General features: G+C 34.2%; 1 protein-coding gene and 1 long non-coding RNA gene across 3 annotated transcripts; both read left to right on the top strand.

Annotated features, from left to right (window-relative positions):
- The first annotated feature begins 8046 nt into the window (after window positions 1-8046).
- Window positions 8047-14252, top strand: LOC127500281 (uncharacterized). The gene is made up of 3 exons (XR_007926296.1): window positions 8047-8424; window positions 8967-9063; window positions 13570-14252. It is a non-coding gene; the product is annotated as an uncharacterized LOC127500281 (long non-coding RNA).
- Window positions 14253-21496: 7244 nt separating this feature from the next.
- lepa (leptin a) lies at window positions 21497-23778 on the top strand. Of its 2 annotated transcripts, none has more exons than XM_051870848.1 (3): window positions 21497-21649; window positions 22595-22794; window positions 22899-23778. In XM_051870848.1, the coding sequence occupies exons 2-3, from the start codon at window positions 22642-22644 to the stop codon at window positions 23265-23267; spliced, it is 522 nt and encodes a 173-aa protein (XP_051726808.1). In that variant the 5' UTR covers window positions 21497-21649; window positions 22595-22641; the 3' UTR covers window positions 23268-23778. The 2 variants fall into 2 exon arrangements, with proteins under 2 accessions (XP_051726808.1, XP_051726809.1); XM_051870849.1 differs by having other exon boundaries at window positions 21523-21649; window positions 22598-22794.
- Window positions 23779-23951: the final 173 nt, after the last annotated feature.

The following is a 23951-nucleotide window of genomic DNA, read 5'->3' as shown; positions in this document are numbered from 1 at the left end:
ACAACAGCAACATACTCAAGCAAGTAATGGGTTTTAAGAATTCTGTGATGTTTTGTGGTATTATTTGGTTTGTCTCAATCTAAAATATTTCATCTTGTTTGATAAAATGATAAGATTTGTGTTATAAAAAAAAATACAAAATACATTAAATTTCTCAATCACTCACTAAGCAATGACTAACTTCAGCTCTTTATTTCCATCATGTTAGTTTCATTGTGTTAATTTGACATTACACTCTTAAAAATAAAGGTTCTCGGTAATGATGGTTCCATGAAGAACCTTTAACACCATTGAACCTTTCATTGCACAAAAGTTTCTTTATAGTAGAAAAAAAATGTTCTTTTGGTTATTAAAATGTAGAACTGTTCACTCAAAAGTTCTTTGAGGAACCAAAAATGGTTCTTCTATTAAAACGTCAGTGTGTGTCATAAACTTTGCTGTTTTATTTGGAACATTGTGAAGTGTTTTCGTGCCCTGCGGAGCCCGCTTTGATTGCGCAAATGGTTGTCATATTTCTGAGAGGCAGAGAGGTGGACACATTATGATTATGTGTGTGGTGATGGGCCCTCCAGGCCGGCAGAGGGGAAAGATCTCTCTGCTTGGCTAAACAGCAGATTTATGAAGCATCCTTTCAAAGAGCCTGGTGCAGGTGAACAGAGGCCGTTACAGTGCAGCTCCTCCATTAGACGGCCATTAGAGTCTGTCTCGCACCTAATGAAGTGCAGTAGGCTGCTATCATACAGATTCAGCACTTTGTGTTAAACAGCCACAATGAAACGGATAATACTGATATTGACTTGCACTAGTTTGTTTAAAGTTGCACTTATTATCTTGGATCTTAAGAGGATAAGCTCTAAGATCTATTGTGTATTATATTAATATCAATGCATTGTTAGTGGAATTTAGTAATACTAATGTCCCATACACTAAAAATGATTTTCATGATTTATCACAACTTTTTTCTTTTGTCAAATCAACTTGGATTCACTAATTGTGTTCAGATAACATAATAATTTGAGTTTCTGATGATTAAACTAATCTCTTACTTTGTATTAACTGTGTAATTTTCAGTTTCAATGAACTAAAAATGTTAAGCTACAAGGTTACTTACTTTTTTAAGTTAAACCAACAATAATTTTTTACAGTTATACAGTAAGCATGAATGTTGGCATATATTGTAGATCACATCATGTCTCAGAAACAGAAAGCTGAAGGAAAAAGAACAATGTTTTACTATTAATATTGATACAATAGGGTCCATATATTTGTTTTAATGACCATTCAAATTTGATTAAACCATCAAAATATGAGGAAATTTTCCGCAGTAGCACACGTGCAATACACTTTTGTGTGTGTATATATATATATATATATATATATATATATAATGTTCCTTAGATAGAACAGTATATGAGAACATCTCAACCTACTGCCTGCAGTAGGTGTGATTTACTGTTCAGGAGAGGATGCAGGTTTCTACTGCAGGAGATGACACATCCTTTTTTATGTGAATGTAGGAATGGATATTGCAAACCAAAAAACAACAACAAAAAAGTGTTGTATTTTTATCTGTTATGCATAAGATTTATAATTTGGATTTAATTTGCAATATTTTTAAACACCTTTTACTTCTGTGTGTGATTAATTTACATTTTAAAAATAAGTGAAATCTTATTTAAAATTATCTATGTCAGGAAAGCAAGAGAGATCATGATTGCTCAAACATTTGACAAGCATTAAAAGCATATAGAATTATTGATTTAGATTATTATGGTTGATTTATTATGGATATTATTGTAATCCAAAAGTCGTCGTTTTTTATTTTATTTTATTTTATTTGTTTTGTTTTATTATTATTATTATTTTGGATTTTAAGTACCAAAGTTTTGGTACCGATCAAATACACTACCAATCAAAACTTTTTGTGTGTGTGTGTGTGTGTGTGTGTGTGTGTGTGTTTAATACTTTTATTCAACAAGGACGCATTAAATTGACCAAAAGTGACAGTAAAGACTTTTGTAATTTTTAAAATCATTTCTTTTTCAAGTAAATTTTTTTTTATTATTATTTATTTGTTTTTTTTATACATTCTATGCATAAAAACAATGATTGTGGTTTCCACAAAAAAAAATATATATGTATATATATCACTGATATATATATCTCGCCCCTGATAGATATATATATATATATATATATATATATATATAAGGTTAGATATATAAGGTTTTTAGTGCAATCAGCTTGGTGAAATTAAAAATACAATTTGTGTCTGTGACAGACAGTGTTTACGGAGCATGACTGATGATCCAAAATAGCCTAAGTTGACTATTAAAAAGAAAAACATCAATACACAAATAAAATATATGGTTTAAATTATTATTGCCTTTAGTTATTATTTTGGAATGAATGTAGAAATGCTTAAAACACTAATTTGATGAGATTGACTTGGTTTTGATAAATAGAACATTTATTACAATACATTGTTAATGTAAAATTACAAAATAGAATTGTATTTGGTTTCTTTTTTTCTTTTTTGATGTAATGTAAAGTAATGTTCATTTAACAAGGAAGATGTGTCAATGTTAAGAGTAATGCACATGAATTTACATTGATTCATAAATAAATAAAAAATGTGCCTCCTCATTTCAGAACACCACTGCATGCCACTGATATATATATATATATATATATATATATATATATTAAGCAGCACAACTGTTTTCACCCAAAATTGAAAATTCTGTCATTAATTACTCACCCTCATGTCGTTCTACACCCACAGGACCTTCTTTCATCCTCGGAAGACAAATTAAGATATTTTTGATAAAATCCGAGGCAGCAACGTCATTGCAACTTTTGACGTTCAGAAAGGTAATTAAAAACATGGTTAAACGTGACTACAGTGGTTCAACCTTAACGTTATGAAGCGACAAGAATATTCTGGACGTCATCTTAATTTGTGTTCCGAAGATGAATGAAGGTCTTACGGGTGTGGAACGACATGAAGGTGAGTAATTAATGACAGAAATTTCAATTTTGGGTTAACTAACCCTTTAGTAATAAGAAGAAACTTTTCTTCAGCACCAAATCAGCATATTAGAATGATTTCTGAAGGATCATGTGACACTGAAGACTGGAGTAATGATGCTGAAAATTCAGCTTTCCCATCAAAGAAATAAATAAAATTTCACAGTATGTTCAAATATAATTTTTTAAATTGTAATAATATTTCACAACATCACTGTATTTTTTCAGACAAATGCAGCCTTAGTGAGCATAAGAGACTTTAAAAAACATTTTAAAAAAAAATCTTACTGACCCCAGTCTTGGTTTCTCAACATCTTAAAAACTTTTTGATATATAGTCTTGTGCTTAAATGTATGAAATCAATTGCAAATAGTGCATATTAATTAAAAATAAATAAATAAAAACTGTATTTGTGTCACATGTAGCCTGTTTTGTTTTTGTTTTCTCTGTGTTCTATTCCTGTTTTTCCTGCCTGATTTCCTAGATAGTTTCCTTATTTGTTAATTAGTCCTGCTCACCTGTTCTGTTTAATGCTTGATTATGTTCCCTGTGTATTTATACCCTCAGTTCTGTTTGATCAGTTCTCCGTTATTGTCGTTATGTGCACGCTGTTGTGGATTATATTAAAGTTTGTTTTTCCCTCTACTCCTTCATCATGCCCTTCACTCAGCCACAAGCATGTTACAACAGACAACTGTCTGAATTACAAACTTAAACTTTTAATAAAACTTTTTTTTCCCCCTTTTTCAGTCTTGCTTTTTCACTTCATTTCAATTCCATTATCTTGATGGTCATTGCTCCTGATTTCTGTTTTTGCAAGACCTAACGAGTGTTTCTCTCATCTCACTAGTCTAGTCTATAGTTTTCTAACTAGGTGGAAAAAACATGGTGTCTTTTTTTCTGAAGTGTTCTACAATTTTTAGAGTGTAGATTGTGAGCTCCCGGTGGGCCTGTAGATAAACTGAGTGCAATTTTCTGTTTTTCTTTGAAAGTATCTGTGCCAGCTCATCCAGCATCTCTGTTTCTTTACTCACCAAGCTGATCCATTACTGCAATACTGTTTATCCAGTTGAGCTCTTGCCACACTGCAGATGCACAGGCAGCACTACACTCAACTCTCAGACACTGAAATCAGCCTATGAGCAACTCAAGAGTTACAAGGACTTTTAGGACGTTCTCTAAATGCTATAAAATATAGCAAGAAATCAATTTTTGGACCACAAATTCAACAACTGCCCTCTTCTGCAGCTTCATGCTCCACCACAAGAAAATTAGGCCTTTCCCGAGACGTTTCTCATCCGGGCTGTAGTTATTTCACGCCTAGGTTACAGTAACTTCCTCCTCGGTCCACCTGCATCTGTCATATTTCGCCTCAAGCACATCCAAACACTGCTGCTTGACTTTTTTTGACCTCCTGAATTCCCTCATGATGCACTACGGCTTGGGTCTCTACAGTGGCTGCCAATAACTCTGAATAAAATTCAAGACACACTCATTCTTGGCATACAGTGCTGGACTTCTTCTTCCCTCATCAAACCACACTCGCCCTGCCAGACTGCTACGATCGGCCACTATCAGTTGCCAAGCTCCTCAATTCTCTACATGAAGCATTCCCACTTATCCAGATCCAGATTTTCCATTCTTGTTTATTTGAACCACATAATTGTGTAATAAAATATTTTTAGTCAATTTGGTTTTATTTCAAGTGTTACTTATAAGAAGATAAATACTTCATTTAATACATATTTCACATAATATGGCTATGAAGTTATTGAAGTACACTAAATGTTTACAGTAAATGGCCTAATTTTTCACCTGTACTGTTATGTGCTTGGCACTGTGCTTGATGCTAAACAAATACTTGTTCTACACTATGTTGGTGTATCCCAAATAAACAAATTTTACATTTTAATTGATAGCTAAAAGATGAAGCCATTGATGATTGAATAGTTATTAAAAAAAAATCTAGTCACTGAGCCAATGTGTAGTTGCATCAGACAGCCAGCAGATGGCAGCAGAAGTTAAGTCGTGACTCTTCAGTCTCCAGTGTGACAGTCATCATCATCACACAGGAGTCGTTCAAGAGGTTCAAAGCTCTAAATTAATATTAACTAGATTAAAGTAAATAAAAATAGAAAAATCAACATGATTCATATTTTTGCTATAGCTGCATGGATGTCTCTGCATATTGCTACCTGAATATGAGAAATGGGTCAGTGAAATTATACTAAAGAATTATCATTAAAAGGAGAGATATTTTTGAAAAATAATTGTTGTATAAATGATTTTCCATAATATTTTTTCTTTAGAAAAACAATCAATGAAGCAATTTGATTTTAAAATGTTACTTACAAGACCTCTGTCTGCAAAAATCAAAGTTGTTTTGGTTTAATTAACAAGTAGGGAGCCATTTTATAGTCATGCACAAGAACAGGATATGGTATCACTGAGAGGACCCCTGTAGACCCTCAGTTTTGTGCCAAGGTCAGTATGTTTTGTTTTGTTTTTTCAGGGAAAGCCATGGAGGAGCCATTAAGGAAAATATTTGGTTGTTTTACTTGATTTCTTCTTTTCATCATTCTTATTTCTCATTAACCCAAGTATCTTGATGCCATTTGGGGCTTGCTGGCCTCAATAGGGCTCATATTTGCACTTTTTTACTAACCCTTTAATCATTCACCTCCAGACCAGAATTCACAGTCAGTTAAGCCAGAAATGAAAAATCTGTCATTATTTATTCACCCTCATGTCATTCCACACCCGTAAGACCTTCGTTCATCTTCGGAACACAAATTAAGATATTTTTGATGAAATCCGAGAGGTATATGACTCGTCCAGACAGCATTATAATCAACACTTTCAAGGTCCGGAAAGGTACTAAAGACATTGTTAAAACAGTCAACATGACTACAGTGGTTCAACCTTAATTTTATAAAGCAACAAGAATACTTTTTGTGCACAAAAACAAAACAAAACTAACAACTTTATTCAACAATCTCTTCTCTTCCCTGTCATTATCAATATGCAGCTGATGCAGTAAGCACAGTGAAGGCTTCCGTGTTTATGTCTGAATGCCAGCTCAGTATTGACCAAAGCTGATCTTGTGAGCAGCATGACGCATGCTGATAAAGGAGCCGGCCAATAATGAGTCGACGTTCTGACGTAGAACCTGGAAGCGCTGGACGTAAACAATGTATGAAAATGACAAAGAAGAGAAGAGATTATTAAATAAGTTATTTTTATTTTGTTTTTGCACACAAAAAGTATTCTCATCGCTTTATAACATTAAAGGGTTAGTTCACCCAAAAACAAAAATAATGTCATTTATTACTCACCCTCATGTTGTTCTACACCCATAAGACCTTCATTCATCTTCGGAACACAAATTAAGCTATTTTTGATTAAATCCGATGGCTCAGTGAGGCCTCCATAGCCAGCAATGACATTTCCTCTCTCAAGATCCGTAAAGATACTAAAAACATATTTAAAACAGTTCATGTGAGTTCAGTAGTTCTACCTTAATATTATAAAGCGACGAGAATAATTTTTGTGTGCCAAAAAACAAAATAATAACTTTTCAACTATATAATGATGGGCCGATTTCAAAACACTGCTTCGGAGCTTTACAAATCGAACCAGTGACTCGGATCTCTTATCAAATGGCTAAACTGCTTAAATCACATGACTTTGGAGCTCCGAGTCACTGATTCGATTCGTGAAGCTCCGAAGCAGTGTTTTGAAATCGGCCATCACTAGATGTTGAAAAGTCGTTATTTTGTTTTTTTGGCGCACAAAAATATTCTCATTGCTTTATAATATTAAGGTAGAACTACTGAACTTGCATGAACTGTTTTAAATATGTTTTTTGTACCTTTATGGATCTTGAGAGAGGAAATATCATTGCCGTGAATGCAGGCCTCACTAAGCCATCGGATTTAATCAAAAATATCTTAATTTGTGTTCCAAAGATGAATGAAGGTCTTACGGGTGTGAAACAACATGAGGGTGAGTAATTAATGACATTATTTTCATTTTTGGGTGAAGTAACCCTTTAAGGTTGAACCACTGCAGTCACATAGACTATTTTAACAATGTCTTTAGTACCTTTCCGGACCTTGAAAGTGTTGATTATATTGCTGTCTATGGACGAGTCATATACCGCTCTGATTTTATCAAAAATATCTTAATTTGTATTCCGAAGATAAACGAAGGTCTTGCGGGTGTGGAGCAACATGAGGGTGAGTAATTAATGACAGAATTTTCAGTTTTGGGTAAACTAACCCTTTAAGATCTTATATATAATGTATAATTATCTTTATGCAAATGTGTAAGATTGAAAAACATGTTAGTGCACACAAAGTTCAAACTGTTTTAGTCAATAACTGGCACCATTTAAAAAATCTCATGATTCTATGTGAATTATATTGTTATTATTGTATCTTTATAATTTATTTTAAGGAATATTAGAGCATGAACTTATAATGTAAATATTTATATTTATTGATAATTAATAATTGAAATAAATGAAGATGTCACACAGATTTAAAACACTCATGGAAATGCGAAATTTAGAATTTTGGCACTGGCATTTTTTCCCATTACAAATTATGTTATTGTATAGTTTAGCATAGTATAGCAAACCCTCACTCAGTCCCCTTCTGGACCCCACTACTATATATATTTGAAGTCATTTTTGCAGTTATAGATTCCCATGCTCTCAACCGAGGATGTATTTGTATAATGCAGATCCTGCACGTAGACAAATTGTTTTTAATGACAAAAGCGTGAATGGGAGACTTGAATTATGAAGGGGGGATCTCTTAATCATCGCATGAGCTCTGTATTACTCAGGCCGATGGGTTCAAAAAATGAAAACACATCAGATAAGGCATTATGGATTGATACAAATAGTCGCGCGCGCTGAATTAATGTGTTACTATTTTTAGAACGCCAGTGTTTCCAGGGGAAACCTAATGACGCAATGACGTCAATGCAGGTCAATAGCTGACTGGAGGAATTGAGCGCTTCCGTTAGATTTTGCAGTATCTTCTGAAACATAGAGGGATTTTTCATACATTATACACGTCGACATCATAAAGCTTAAACGCATATTGCACATCATCGTCACTACGGCTGTAGTAATGCACGCGCACAAGGAGTGCGAGTGTGTGTGTTTTTTTCCTTCTACTGGACTGTAATGTGGAGTAATGGTGTCTATAGGAGGAAGATCAGGCAGCTTTTTCTTTTTCTCCACCTGAAAGCTCACATACTGCTCATGCAGTGACTGATGGGACTCACTGAGTGAGATTTACTCTGTTCTGATGGAAAGCCTGGTGAACATCATGTGTGTGTTTTTTAGAACAACCAGAAAGCGTCTACGATCGGGAAAAAAAGGTATTTTAATTTTTCATAAATCATAATTAGGGTTGATTCTCTGATTTTTGTTCTTTCATAGTAGTGTATTAACATATTCATATTCATAATGTAAGAATACTCAATGTAATGCATGACAGAATACGAGTTAGTTGCTCAAACTGGACTATGAGTGCACGTGATGCGAATGATGAGAACACAGGCAGGTATACAAACATGTATAGTGATATATAAGAATATGATGTCTGTGCAAGTTTCTTTTATACATTGCATTAAGCATGCATGTATGATAAAAAATAAATGTACATTTAAGTCATCTACAGCTTAGTAATATTTTACTCGTACTATGATGAAGTATAATAATCATCTGACCCTGATGGAGCAGCCAACAGATGCTTGTGCACGCACGAGACATTTTGTTTGGAAAATTGTGCACTATTGTGAACAGATCGCTTTACATACGTGTTGGAGGCGTGTAATACTATTTGTTGCTGTCATTCAAATGCGGGTGCTGGAAAACAGGGGTTTTGCATTATTTTTTCCTCGTTCGTTTTCATATGTAGGGCGTTACCGACGGGTTCAGCACCACGGACAGTTCCCTGACACTCCGGGCACACGCGCACATACAGACACTCCATCAGTCACACGCGCTGAGACAGGGTGAGTAATTCTTATCATATAACATGACATTGTTCATTTAAATAATAGGCTAATGAAAAGATATTGGTTTGACTTGCCTGTTCATATGCATACTATAGCCTACTAGACTAAAGGCAAAGTCAAACAGTCAAGCACTGCTTCCCAATAATAGCTACAAAACATAAACAGACTTGAGATGTATACTTATATAATTAGCTTATGTATATCTTGGAGGAATAATGTAATACATGCAAAGACTCCTATTTTTTATTCATACACCTCAGTACACTCTTAAATTAAAAGAAGTCTTTTGATATTTTTGCAATGCTGTTCAATGTCAAAATCAATGTCTTAATGATCATCACTTTTTTTGTAGTCAGAAAAGAGAATGATGAGAAAGTCTGATATTTTTCCATTTACAGTGTAACCAATTAAATTGAAAACCTGCTTAACTGCAGCCATAGGTTTAAAAGCAAGTCTATTAAATGTTTTTGACCATTGATTGTTGATTTGAATTGAATTACTAGAACAAAATTTAGTTGAAAGTCTTAAAGGATTAGTTCACTTTAAAATGAAAATTATCCCAACATTTACTCACCCTCAAGCCATCCTAGGTGTATATGACTTTCTTCTTTCAGATGAACACAATCGGAGTTATATTAATAAATATCCTGACGCATCCAAGCTTTATGATGGCAGTGAACGGGATCAATGAGTATGAAGCTCAAGAAAGTGCATCCATCCTTCATAAACGTACTCCACACGGCTTCGGGGGTTAATAAAGGCCTTCTGAAGAGAAGCGATGCGTTTGTGTAAGAAAAATATCCATATTTAACATGTTATAAAGTAAAATAATTAGCCTCCGCCAGACCGTATTCAACTTCAACATCAGTTACGCTTTTTTCGTAAGTTGAATATGGAAGGTGTTCATCAGAAAGAAGAAAGTCACATACACCTAGGATGGCTTGAGGGTGAGTAAACCTTGGGGTAATTTTCATTTTAAAGTGATCTAATCCTGTAAAGCTCATAAAATTGAATCAATATTAAATAAATTATTGTGAGGAGTTAAATTATGGATTAAAACAAATAATGATGAAATATGTTTGTGTGCCTATTATAACGTAACATGTATATTATATAGCTAATGCATCCATGTATTCATATTAAAGTAATACCATAACGTGACTGTAAAAAAGAAGAAAAAAGGAGAGAATATGCACAAACACACTTTACTGCGCTATCAAAGAACATCTAGTCATTGATGCAAATGGACAAAATGATTTTCGAAACATCAAATCGTAGCCTCTACTACGTAACTATTCAGGCCTGATCTAGTAGTATTTCTCAGCAGAACTAGAATCACACGCCTCTGTTAGTGTACACCACTCCTGTAAAATCAGCTAACAACCTGTTTTATTCATATTTATTATTAGGCATTTAAAAAAAAAAAAAAAATCTCTATGCTTCAAATGGAGAAGATATCTTTGGATGCTCTACAAGTCAACAAGTGCCAATCTTTCACATACACTACTGAATCTACATCACTATTTATTGTGACCATCATATGAAATAAGTGAACCTTCTCTTTTTCCTCTCTCTCTATGTCTCTATATTTGATCACGCCTGTTCATACAGTATGGCTAGTAAAGCCAGATCTGTCTCAGTGTTTACTAGTGTAAGTCATAGATGTCTTAAATTAGTACCTCTGAGCTTCTGTTAGTTATTCCTAAGGGTCATTACTATTTGAAGACTCAGTTTTGAATTTGGAAGCTTTCCGAATAGAAATTTTAATGCTGGAAAACGGAGATAGTGTGTTTGTAAAATATCTGTGTTGGCTATAAAACAGCTGAAAAGAAATGAATGTCTGCACTGTAAATTTATATAAAAATTGCATTCCATCATACTATATTCTAATGTAGCATTGCAATTTCTCATTATTTTGGAGTAACACTGTAAATAAATGGTGAAAGGAATAGAGACAGCAAGATCTATAATAAAAAGCTGCTAATTTTGGGGGTCAGCTATGGTTTGGTCCATTTATTGGTTAATACAGTGATTACAGAAAGAAACAACAAAGACAGACATAAGCTTTAACATAAATTAGACATACATGATTTACATATGCTAGTAACCTAAAGGATAACTGTAGAAAATGTCAATTGAAAATTGCATGTAATGGAAGGGTGAACAATTTGCTTTGGTGTGATCGGCCTAAACAGGTCGTGCTGTTATTCCTTTATTACAGTCAGTGATCAGGTACAACTTTTTTCTGATTCATAACAGTAAATATTTTGTGAATCATTTGGAAAAGCCCATCATTCACACGGTGTGTTCTGTTTAAATGGTGAATAACTACTATTTGTGTTTTAATCTTGTCAGAAACAGGTTTAGAATCACAACAGCCTGTTGTTTTTAATTTACTTACAATACAGATTACATTTTTGCACCTCCTTCATAAATATATATAAAAAAAATATTTTCATGATTTGTTATCACAACATTTTTTCTTTAGTCAAATCATCTTAAATAATTAATGTGGTTCAGATAACATAATATTTTGAGTTTCTGTTGATTAAACCAATCGCCTTCACTTGTATTAACATGTGGTGTTAAACCATGTTCTTGATTAGCAAAGTACAAACCACTTTTCATAAGTATCCATCCAATTATGATTTTCTCTCTATTACACACCAACACTGCATATTCTTCCATTGACATAGACCTGCTTAGTTTGGTGGAATTATTGCACACATTGTCCCACTTAATATTAAGTATCTTAACTTATTGTGTACATAAATGTTTTTACATTGTACTTATATTTTAAAAAATACCTGCATGTAATTACAGCTGTAATTAATTTCTGTAATTGCATCTATAATTACACTGTTGGCCCTTTCACTACCTCTTAACACACCCTTAAACCTACTCACTATACCACCAAACCTGTTCCTAACTAGACATGTGCCGATATTCGGTAATATCGATATATATGCGATATATCACGATAATGAATATGCACGATATTGTTATCGTGGGCACTTCAAAATACCGTAAATAATAATTTATTACCAATTGTTAATTTTGTAAACAGATGTAAACAAGCCAAACGTGCATGAGAAGCACATGACGGAACGAGTGAAGGAGACGCGCTGAATGAAAGTGCACGTTCACTCTCTGACAGCAGAGGGCGCTGATGGAACAGCAGAATGCAGCGGTTACCCCGGAAACCCCGCAAACAAAGCAACTGCGCTAGTGAAGTTTTTAAAATGCTTCAAACCATAAACATTATAATAATGTTTATTATAATGTCTATGCTTCAAACAGCCATTCATTTTTTTGTAATCTCAGTGTTGTTCATCACAGCACCAAATACTTAATACTTAAAGACTTAATAGGCTATTTATTTTCAAACTTAAACATTTTTATATTTTAATCTGGACTACAACATGCCCTAATGATTAGAAATGTTCTGATTATTTGTTATTGTTCAGTAAAACTTTGAGACATACAGCTTCATTAGTTAACATGTTAATTCATTATTACCAAAATGACAATGAAAAATACTTATAAAGCATTAAGTATTCTTAGTTAATGTTAATTTCTTAGTTACTGTTTAATAACATTACTAAAATCAAAGAACTTATTTCATGGACCTGAGATAAAACTAACAATGATCAGTTATATTTCTTAACTAACATTAACACAAAATAATAGCCTACTTTATGTAACAAATGTAGCTATTGCTCAATCTTAGTTAATGCATTAAATGAGACCTTATTGTAAAGTGTTACCTGTTGTTCTTTATAGCCTAATTCTTTTGCACTTTAATCTGTTTGAAAATTTTACTTTATATATTTTTTTGTGTATTGTATTATTGTATTTAAACATTCAGAGTTCTTTTTGTTATTACAAAAAACCTGTTATACTATGGCAACACTTTTTTTTTGCAACTTATTTCAATATCGATTCGTGATAATACCGTATACCATGATAAAAGCTTCAGCAATTAATCGCAACATGAAAATTTGATACCGTCACATGCCTATTCCTAACCTTACCCATATCCCACCTCAATATCAGCACAAGTGTTTAAGTGTTTTGAAACACAATAAGTAAATGTACACACATAATTTCAACTCTTTAACTTGTCATTAAATTCATATGTGCTTTGACTCGGATGCTGCATTCACCACATATTTACTAACACACAGCACTAGTTTATTTGACTACACTACACTATCTAACAACCATAGTTTGACACAGGCTGTATACTAATTCCACGTTTGTCAAAATATGAAGTCAAAAGGTAATACATGTCAATGTAAATATTTATTTATAACAAACTTATGAATCTAGCAGTGATCTGTTTTACAAGAATGACATTGTGTAAACATTTGAGATTCATGCGTTTTGACTAGGTGCTCATGGCTGGTTTTTATTCTAGGAGTCTGATTGTAAAGTATTTTTTAAAGATGTATAGAGAGAGAAAACATTGTACTAACTAGGTTTGTGCTTAATGTGTTTCAGATTAACTGAAGATTTACAGCACACATCTGCTGCTGCTTCTTTCCCTCTCTTCCTCTCTGTCTCTCTCACCTGTCCTTCACGGGTCTTTTTGCGGTCTGGGCTTGCTGTTCCATAAGTCACTAGTCAGGAAGCCCTTACCCCAAAAAGTATCTGTGGGGGGTCCTGACAGCCGATTTTGAGCCTACTTTTTCACAGGACTAAGGGTTTGCTCTTTCTGACACTTGTTTTTGTCTCTACTCTGGACATTTAAATACATAATATAAACATAATGTAATAAACCATAATGTTATGGCATCTATAGGAGGATAAAGGACAAAGTTAACTTCTTAAGATGATTTCCTAACTTCAAAAATAGCCTGTTTGTTACTAACAGTTGAATACTGCTCATTTAAAACAGTTAATTTAAGATTTAAGTTTGTTTGTTTGTCATATGAGACACTTGTATGTATACTTATGTGAATGTACATCTCAAACATCAAAACTAACTTGCCTCTGAGCAAGCCTCTGTATGTCATGACAAAATCAGCCACACGGTGGTGCTGTTGTCCTTGATCTGTAGTAATCAAAACCTTATCTTATTTTGAATAATAGACTACATGTGTCATGCAGCTTTTTGAAACACAGTACTATAGTACTTCTGTGTATATGTCTGTGTAAGTGAATTAAAAAAAAAATCTGTTTCATTTAGTAGAAAGCTTATGCTTCAAACTCATTGATAAAAGGGGTAAAGGAGGTATGAAATTAAACTAGTCAGAACTGTCTAGTTTTTATGTTGTTTTTTTCTCTTATGGTCAACATTTCACAACAGTTATAAAGAATTTCCTGTAAACCGATTTAAGCTAACTAAATGACGAGAACTGGCACTTACTCAACATGTGTTTAACATTAGTAGTAAAATACAACGTTAGTATGGTATCATTTTGACCTTGTTTACCTAATAATTGAAAAACCATTTGGATTAGACAAAACCAGAAGCAGCTAAACATGTAGTTATAAGCTTAAACCGGTTTACAGAAAATTATTTATCTAAACTGTTGACCTGAAACTGAACTGTTGATCTGAAATGTTGACCGTAAGAGAAAAAAAAAATACATATAAAAACTAGACAGTTCTGACCAGTTTAATTTCATAACCAATGTGATTTTAGTCTAATTATTTAATCACTAAAAAAAATTAGCATGATGCCAAATTTGGTAAAAATGTTTATGACATTGTTAAAGAAATAGTATAAACATTCTAAGTGATGTTAGTGATTATGAAATGCTCACATGGCTCAACTGGAATAATGTTTGTGGTTACTGGAACCCTGTCTTGCACGTCTTTATAAGACTGACTAAGACTTCATTTATTGTCCACTGTCATTCAGTGGCCTAGACAAGCAACCTAAAAGCTGATGTATTCCCAAGGGGTCAGGGTTTGGTTAGGTAGCATGACCCAGATGACCTCTGACAATAAATGCCATAACTACACAAAGCTAACTACACAAAAAGCACTGTATAACAGTAGTTATATAGGTCATTGACGAATAAGGTTTTTAAAAGTCTAAAAAAACATAATGGAGATATAATTAATTTTGAAGTTTTATTAAGTGTTAACAATGAGATTATGTGGTTTTTATAATCATTTAACACTGCTTTTGTCATTTTTTACAATATGGACAAAATTTGTCACCAAAAAAGTCATTCGGTTTAACAAAAATTTCGGTTTTACCGAATGACAGTTTTGGTTATGCCAAATGACGATATTTTTGAACAATGCTAACAGGCTGATATCTAGCTAGCTAGCAAACAAAAGGACAATTAAACATTTTATATTTAGTACAAGTTTTTAAAATATTACAACATTTTCCATGTTTTATAGCGGTTGTACCGAATGACCTGATGTGAAAACATGAATTTTTCAAATAGTTAAAACAGAGTTATTTACTTTGCTTCACAACCATGTGGTCCTTTGCAGGTGTCTGAATGATGTCACATCCTGTCACATGATACTGACCGCATGACTTGATCCAAAAAGGTCCCTTTATATTGGTTACTCCGAATGACGTCAATGAAATTAATTTTTCCGGACATTCTTTCTCATAACAAATCAATGACTTCTACACATAATTTGAATACCCTTTTGCACTATGTTGATATATGATGTTATAAAATCATGCCAGAATAAAAAAAATATGTACATTTATTACATTTTACGATATTTTAATCACAATTGAAATGGCTGTATTGGCCTTTGGACAGTTAAACCTAATGACCTTTTGACACTTCAAAATCTTTAAAATACATTTATATGTAGCAAAAATATATTTTAAATCTTTTGTATTCAGTAAAAGAGATCTAGTTGTGCTACCTTACATACTTTGGATGTCATATCTTTGTTTTTTATTATTATTAAGGCCTTTGGACAAAAAAAATGACCGTCATGTCATTGACCATATATGTAGTTTCCTAGTCTAGCTTTTTAATAAATCAGGCATTGTACATTATGAATAATGTTGGCTCTGTGTCATATTGCTCCTAACCTAACCAAAGTTTCTTTGGATGATCTCCTAAATTCATACATTTGAGTCTTTTTTTTTTTTTTTTAGTAGAATATCTAAAAATCCCACATAAATTTACTTGAGAAGCAACTTTACAGTGCAGTAAGACAAAGTACAAATGTGTTAATTCTCTTAATCTTTAACATCTGTAAGTGTTTATATATTTTTATTACTCAACAGGTGAATATGGTATTTTATTGATCAGATAAATTGCCATATGAAGCTATTTAAAGTTCATTATAAAGCATTATCTATTGTGAAGGGTCATTTCATTATGGTTGTTGTAGCGCTGTGCTGGAATTTCTTTTCAAGGAAGTATCGTGTCTATTAATGTATATAGATACAGTAACATCTTCAGTTAGTCAGCTTCAGTCAGTCCTTTCCATCTAAACTGGTTATATCTCTTAAGCCTAGTAGTGAATGTTTTAACCTTAACCATATTGATCCACACAGTCACGCAGAGCCGAAGCACAACCAAAACAATGTTCGTCCACAAAATGCATGCAGTTTTGTTTAAAAGTTACATAGTGTACCTTTTTCAATTAACTAAAAAACAAGACTAAATACTTGTTAACCTGTTGGTTCACCCAAAAATGACATTTCTGTCATTAAGTACTCACCCTCATGTCGTCCCAAACCCATAAGACCTTCGTTCATCTTCGGAACACAAATTAAGATATTTTTGATGAAATCTGAGGGTTTCTAAATCACACATTCTAAACACCGCTTTTAACCCCGGGTAAAGAAATGGTTCACACTTGTAATTTAGAAGCGGGGTTAGCACCATTTTTTACCCGGGGTTATGAAACCCTGCTTCGGAGCAGGGTTAGCACCGCTTTTGCAGTGCCAAACTTGTACAGTGTGAAACGTATTCCATGACACTGACACTGCAAATATGCAAATAAGAACGTTAACCCAGGGTTTAGGAATGTACAATGTGAAATGTCATCTTAAGAATAACCAGGATTAATTGTTAACCCCGGGTAAATTATGAGCAGTGTGAAACGTGAAGCATGATAACCCAGGATTCCGTTTACCCAGGGTTTAGAATGACCCAGGGTTAACTATTTCAAGTATGAAAAGTCCTTTTGTGTATTTAAGCCCTCATGTTTGCCATGTTACTTTGTCATGTATAGAAGTTTGTATGCTGTTCCATGTTCCAGGATTATGGTTTCTAGTTAAGTTTCTAGTTCATGTTTATTCTGTGTTTTATGCTTTGGATTAACTCATGGTTTATGTTTCACTTTTATTTTTTCAGAATCGCTGCACAAAGATTATTCATGATTTAGAACAGTCACTCTGGATAGAAACGTCTTTGAAATGACTACTGCTTACTGTAAAAGCAAGGATCAGCCAATGATTCTTCATCATGGGTCACTCTGTGGATTATTGTTTGTTCTACAAAGCAATTACTTTGCAATACTATGACTTATGTTCATGGGAGAGTGAAAAGGTGACTAAAACACATAATTTCCTGCCGTGTGACGTAAAAAGACAGAGTAGAGCTCGGCAATGATGCAGAGCACAGAAATCATTGCCCATTCCCTGGCATATGTAATAGGTCTCATGGCTCAACTTTGTTTTTCCTTTGTCACACTTTCTGCACTCTCTCTCTTTCTTGTAACTCGACTTTATGGATATCTCGTGAGCAGTTCTGAGAAATGCTTGACCAATCCAAAAAATATCTTCTCCAGAATCAACACTAGACCTGAACTCAAAGCCAAATTGTCTTTGGAATTTTTAGCTGGTGCTTGGACACATTGAATTGATTAGAACAGGACAATCGTTAATCAAATATTATACACACTGAACTGATTGGAACAGAACAATCGTTAATCAAATATTATACACACTGAACTGATTGGAACAGTTCTAATCAATTCAGTGTGTTGATTCAGAAGAAAGTTTTTTGTGTGCGTGTAGGAGGCTGCAAATTGTTTTCGTTTGCACAGCTGTACCGCGCTTCTGCAACTGGCATGCTTCAATATAGCCTAATTTAAATATTGGTACAGAGATGTTCTCTGCGAATCCTAACAGAATTGAGTGCTTTCAATTTCTGTATTTTTATATTTACATATAGGCTAACAAAAAAAAAAAAAACAATTTTATTCTTTCAAGCATCTTGGAATAGGGTTGTCACGATACCTTTATCATGTCCAGCGATACTATACTGGTTAAAGTATCATGATACCAACACAGAATCGTGGTATCGTTCATATTTTGGATGTGTCATTATTGCAGGGTGTGTTCCATTATATTTTTTCTTCTGTTCTGTTATAAAATTCTTAATGTCTTCATCGTGAATATCAAAATATTAGTGCCTGTTGTATAAAAGTAATACAAATCCAAATGTGTTTGTTTTTCACATTATTTCACAGAGCATTGCATTGTTTTCAGGTTGAGTCTAAAGTTTCACAAATACAGTATTACAGTATAATCTTAGTAGCTTATATACTGTATCTCACAGAAGTGAGTACACCCCTCACATTTTTGTAAATATTTTATTATATCTTTTCATGTGACAACACTGAAGAAATGACACTTTGCTACAATGTAAAGTAGTGAGTGTAGAGCTCATATAACAGTGTAAATTTGCTGTCCCCTCAAAATAACACACAGCCATTAATGTCTAAACCGCTGGCCACAAAAGTGAGTACACCCCTATATATACTAATATACTACCATAGCATCTTAGAATACAATAAAAAATACTATAGTTTATAAATATGTTAATCATTTGTTACCATAGTATTTACCTTGACCGTACCATGGTAAGGTATAGAACTACATGTAAGGAACTCTTCTTCCTGCTTCACATTGTCTGCTGAATCAGCATGTAAACATATACAATAATGTTTTATGTGTAAAGTTTGAATGACACAAGGAAAAATGGTTGCATTCCTGAACAGTTTCTGTTCCTCTCACTATCAGTCTCTGGAGACCTAGAGAAAACTCCAGCTCCAGGAATAGAAACATACGCATACCGCCAAAACTACAAAAATAGCACACACTACAGGAAAAGACACATTTCCTCTGTGGTCTTGTTCGCTGAATTCCCGTAATTTTGGCTGTGCGTGAAGAATATTGCGAATGGCGGAAACCAGGTGACAGGTTTAATATAATTAATGCAACACAGAACAGATGTGGTGCAACTTCTGGAATGTAATGCTAATGCTAAAAGAGAGTCTGAAGTGCTAACACATGCTGTACATTTTGGCTGATCCTCCAGTGATTTACCGTGTGCTGATGGATGTAGCGTTGAATAATACATACTGAGGACATTTCCCAGCGGTACATTCACATTCCAGCAATTTTCCACTCATATACTTAATATTTGCATCTTCCTCCCATTTTTTTTTTTTTTTCTGTGGAAAGAGAAAGTTACTCACAGCGTCAGTTATGGGAATCCATCCAGGTAACACATTTCTGAAGAAAACGTAATGATAGAATGATTTTGTTTATTTCAAACAGCAGTATTTAGATTTTTTTGCCACATATTCTCCTTTCCAGCTGTTCGACATCGAACAAAAATGACAGCATAGTTGTTGACCCTGACTGTCAATAACAATTTCTGTTCTTATATTGTTCATTTGATAGATCAGATTTCAAAAATCTGATGAGAGATTAAGTTTGAAGCAAAACATCATAAATACTTCTATTACTTTTGATGCATATTATCCAATTAAAATTTTCATTGCTCTGTGAACTCTCTTGCTGGAGAGACCGCAAGATCTGTCCCTTACAGCAACCTGACCACCCACAGTTGGGCCGTCCTGTGACTCACAACACCAACACCTGACTGCTCAATACTCCTGATCAATGCTTCTGAACACTGTTCCTGTAGGAACTAACACTGCATCTTTCGGAAGTTTCCCTTTTTTGGCAGGCCTGAGTCTACATTAAAGGGATAGTTCACCCAAAAATGAAAATTCTGTCATCATTTACCCCATTGACTACCATAGTATTTATATTTCCTACTATGGTAGTAAATGAGGGGCGAGATCTGTTTGGTTACTGACGTTCTTCCAAATATCTTCCTTTTTTTGTTCAACAGAAGAAAGAAATTCATATAGGTTTGGAACTACTTGTAACCAAATAAGTAACCAAACAGATTTGGTCCCCCATTGACTACTATAGTATTTATATTTCCTACTATGTTAGTAAATGGGGGGGTGAGATCTGTTTGGTTACTGACGTTCTTCTAAATATCTTCCTTTTTTTTGTTCAACTGAAGACAGAAATTCATAAAGGTTTGGAACTACTTGTAACCAAACAAGTAACCAAACAGATCTTGTCCCCCATTGACTACCATAGTATTTAAATTTCATACTATGTTAGTAAATGGGGGGCGAGATCTGTTTGGTTACTGACATTCTTCCAAATGTCTTCCTTTGTGTTCAACAGAAGAAAGAAATTCATAAAGGTTTGGAACTACTTGAAGGTGAGTAAATGATGACAGAATTTTCATTTTTGTGTGAACTATACCTTTAAGCATGAATTATCTGTGTAAAATATCAGAATATCAAACAACAGAATCCAAAATGTTGAGCTGCTAAGAAACATGGTTGAAAAACACTGTGCTAGACAACAGCAGCACTGTGAACAACAAGGTAGGTACAGTCCTTTAAAAGAAAAAAAGCATTTTAAAAAAAAAAAAGGGGGGGGGGGGGGGTCTACGGAAATAGCTGGAGGGTCTGTAGAATGTTTTTGAGCAATGCTGTGGACAAAAATCTCTGCCATGCCATAGCTAACAAAATGAATTAACCGCTCAAATGTCCAACAGATTGCTTTTTGGGAGTGTTTTCTCAATTGAAAAAACATCTTCATTTAAGAGTTTAAAACTTTAAACCAATTTGAATCATAACAAACATTTGATTCCAAGCAAAAATGCCCATAAAATAAGGGGGAAATGCATTTAAACCAGGTATCCCCCTACAAGATTCGTAACTAACTTAACCAGTACAATTTTCTTGGTAAACTAGCTTTAGAATGCTTTAGAGTGTTTTTTGGTCCATCTAGCAAAATACCACTAGCTGGCCAGCAGGAAATTCATGCTAGTAAGAAGATATTTTTTTTTTTTTTTTGCATTGATTAAACTATTAATATTACAAATATTACTCGATGCTCAAGTTCATCCTGACACCCACAGTAATTGATCAAGATCTGGTCAATAAGTGGGTGTGAATTTTTTTTACTTATTTTGGCGAGTTCCTCAACAAAGTTCATCCCTTGGGGACAATGCTGCCGTAAGACAAGCTTCTTGTTTTAAAAGTTATAAATCCATAGTGAATTGTAACACACCGATCACATGGTAACTGTGGTGGGATGTATTACAATGACAAATATTTGTAGTACGTGTGTGTGTGAGATGGGTTTGTGTTCCGCTCGAGGTTTGTGTTGTGTCCCCCCTCATGCTGTTCTGCACTGGGAGAATCAGGGAAGGAATGGCTGAGGTGATTCACACATGAGTCAACAGCTATCAGCTATATAAGCCTGACCACTCATGGAGCCTGGGTATCATACAATCCTCACATCTCAAAGGTAAGTCCCCTTCGCTCGCTCTCTCTCTCTACTCATCACTACTCTCACACTATCTGCAGCTCTGAGCACTGGCATTCTCGCTAATAATGTGTGACTTTGTCATCTAATTTTTATAGCCTTTTAAAAGGGTATTTTTATTATTTATATTATAGAGAAACTAAGTTTTACATTCAAACACGGAATAAAAAAAAATTAGAGTGCTTTTGGAATGAAGCAATCATTGTTTATACAAGGGCAACATGTTCTTTGGGGAATTTACCAGATATTGAAATCCAAATGTAGGCACAGAGGCTGTCATTTTGTTCATTTAGAAGTGAGACTGAACATAGCAGAAGTCTTAATTGCTTGATGTTGCAGACTGGAGAGGCCTGGGGTTCACTGACACGCTCATTGTTAAGACTATAGGCAACATCACATTAGAGTTCTCTTAGATGTATTTCCATGTGCAAGGAACCCTCTTTTAAATGTATTTTGTTGGACAAACTGTTCTTAATTTGAATTAGCAGTATGACTTTAGAGGATCTGATATCGGAGATTAAATGTCATGTACGATTGACTGAAATATCAAGCCTGGATTGCAAGATTGTGCAATGATTAGACAGAGCTTCAATGATTTACAGTTTTTCAATAGAAAATACCCTTTGTTAATTGAATTTACTACAAGTGATTTCTTAATGCAGTTTGGGAGAATGTGAAAATGGAAGAATAAAGCTTTTCGCCAATAAATTGCACTCAGGAATGCAGATATAGTTGCACTTTCTTTCAGTAGGAGCCAGTTAGTTTCTTGAGCACCAAATCAGCATATGGAATGATTTCTGAAGATTTAGCTTTGCCATAACAGGAATAAATGAACTGTATTTCTAATCAAATAAATTCAGCCTTGATAAACAGTTACATTTAAAAGATTTTTAGTAGACATTCAGAATAATGCTTATTTTATTTCAGCAGGTATTGCAGTATTGCCAAGATAAAGACCACCATATACAAGAACCATGTATTCTCCAGTTCTTCTCTACACCTGCTTTTTGAGCATTCTTGGTATGATTGATGGCCGTTCGATCCCTATTCATCAGGATAACCTCAAAAACTTGGTCAAACTACAGGCAGACACCATCATCCACAGAATTAAGGAACACAATGAGAAGGTAATAGGTTAGAACTCTGTGAACTAATTGCATGGCTTCTGTTCTGTTAACACAGGTGAACCTCATTGAGATCTGGTCATGCTCATTTGTGTCTTCTCTCACAGCTAAAACTGTCTCCAAAGATCCTCATTGGGGATTCAGAGCTTTACCCCGAGGTTCCTGCTGATAAACCTATCCAAGGGCTTGGGTCCATCGTGGACACCCTAACTACCTTCCAGAAGATTCTTCAAACACTGCCCAAGGGGCATGTGAGCCAGTTACACAATGATATGTCCACCCTTTTGGAATACTTTAAAGACAGGATGACATTTATGCGTTGCACACTAAAGGAGCCAGCCAATGGGAAGTCACTGGACACTTTCATAGAGAAGAACGCCACCCACCACATTACTTTTGGGTACATGGCTTTAGACAGACTGAAACAGTTCATGCAAAAGCTGATAGCTAATCTTGACCAGTTGAAGAGCTGCTAATCTGCCACTATTATAGCATTACGGTATACTATTTATTATATTTATTTAAAACCCTGTATATTTATAGACCAAAGTATTTTTTGGCACATTTTAATGTACAAACAAATTTAAAAATTATTTCCTGCTATTAAACAGAAAGCCAGAAATGTTGCTTGCGACATCATGGTGCGCCAATCAATTTGTCCTTACGATGTAAACAAACACTAGCAATCTGATACCTGCACACATTGCCATGTCATACTTCATGCTGTTTGCAGGATGACATCAGCACTTGCTGCGCTTGCTCAATGATGTCACTGTTTACCAGAAGCAGCGAGGTCAGACTCTGCTGGGAAGCTGGAATTATGTTCCCACTTCTTGCTGCAACACCAGCAATGTAGGACACACACCAAAATATATATATATTTTCCTACACAGTTTGAATCTATGCACTTTAAATATCCTGTGATTGTAAATAGTTTTGTATTTGTATTTTTCCATAAAAATAAACCAATAAAATAAATTTATTGTATACTTTTGTTATATGTTGTAGTTCTGTTTATGCCAATGCAGTTTATGTATGGTGTGACTTCTTTTATCTACATGAGACGGCTCATGTAATGACTTTTTTTTTTTTTTGGGTTCATCAGATTTTCCAATGAAACCCAAAATGCAGCATTGGAATGGTTTTTAACGGTCAACAGC

Source organism: Ctenopharyngodon idella, chromosome 18 (genome assembly GCF_019924925.1).
Source record: "Ctenopharyngodon idella isolate HZGC_01 chromosome 18, HZGC01, whole genome shotgun sequence".
In the NCBI taxonomy this organism is placed as follows: domain Eukaryota; kingdom Metazoa; phylum Chordata; class Actinopteri; order Cypriniformes; family Xenocyprididae; genus Ctenopharyngodon; species Ctenopharyngodon idella.
This window is presented reverse-complemented; position numbering and strand designations above follow the sequence as displayed.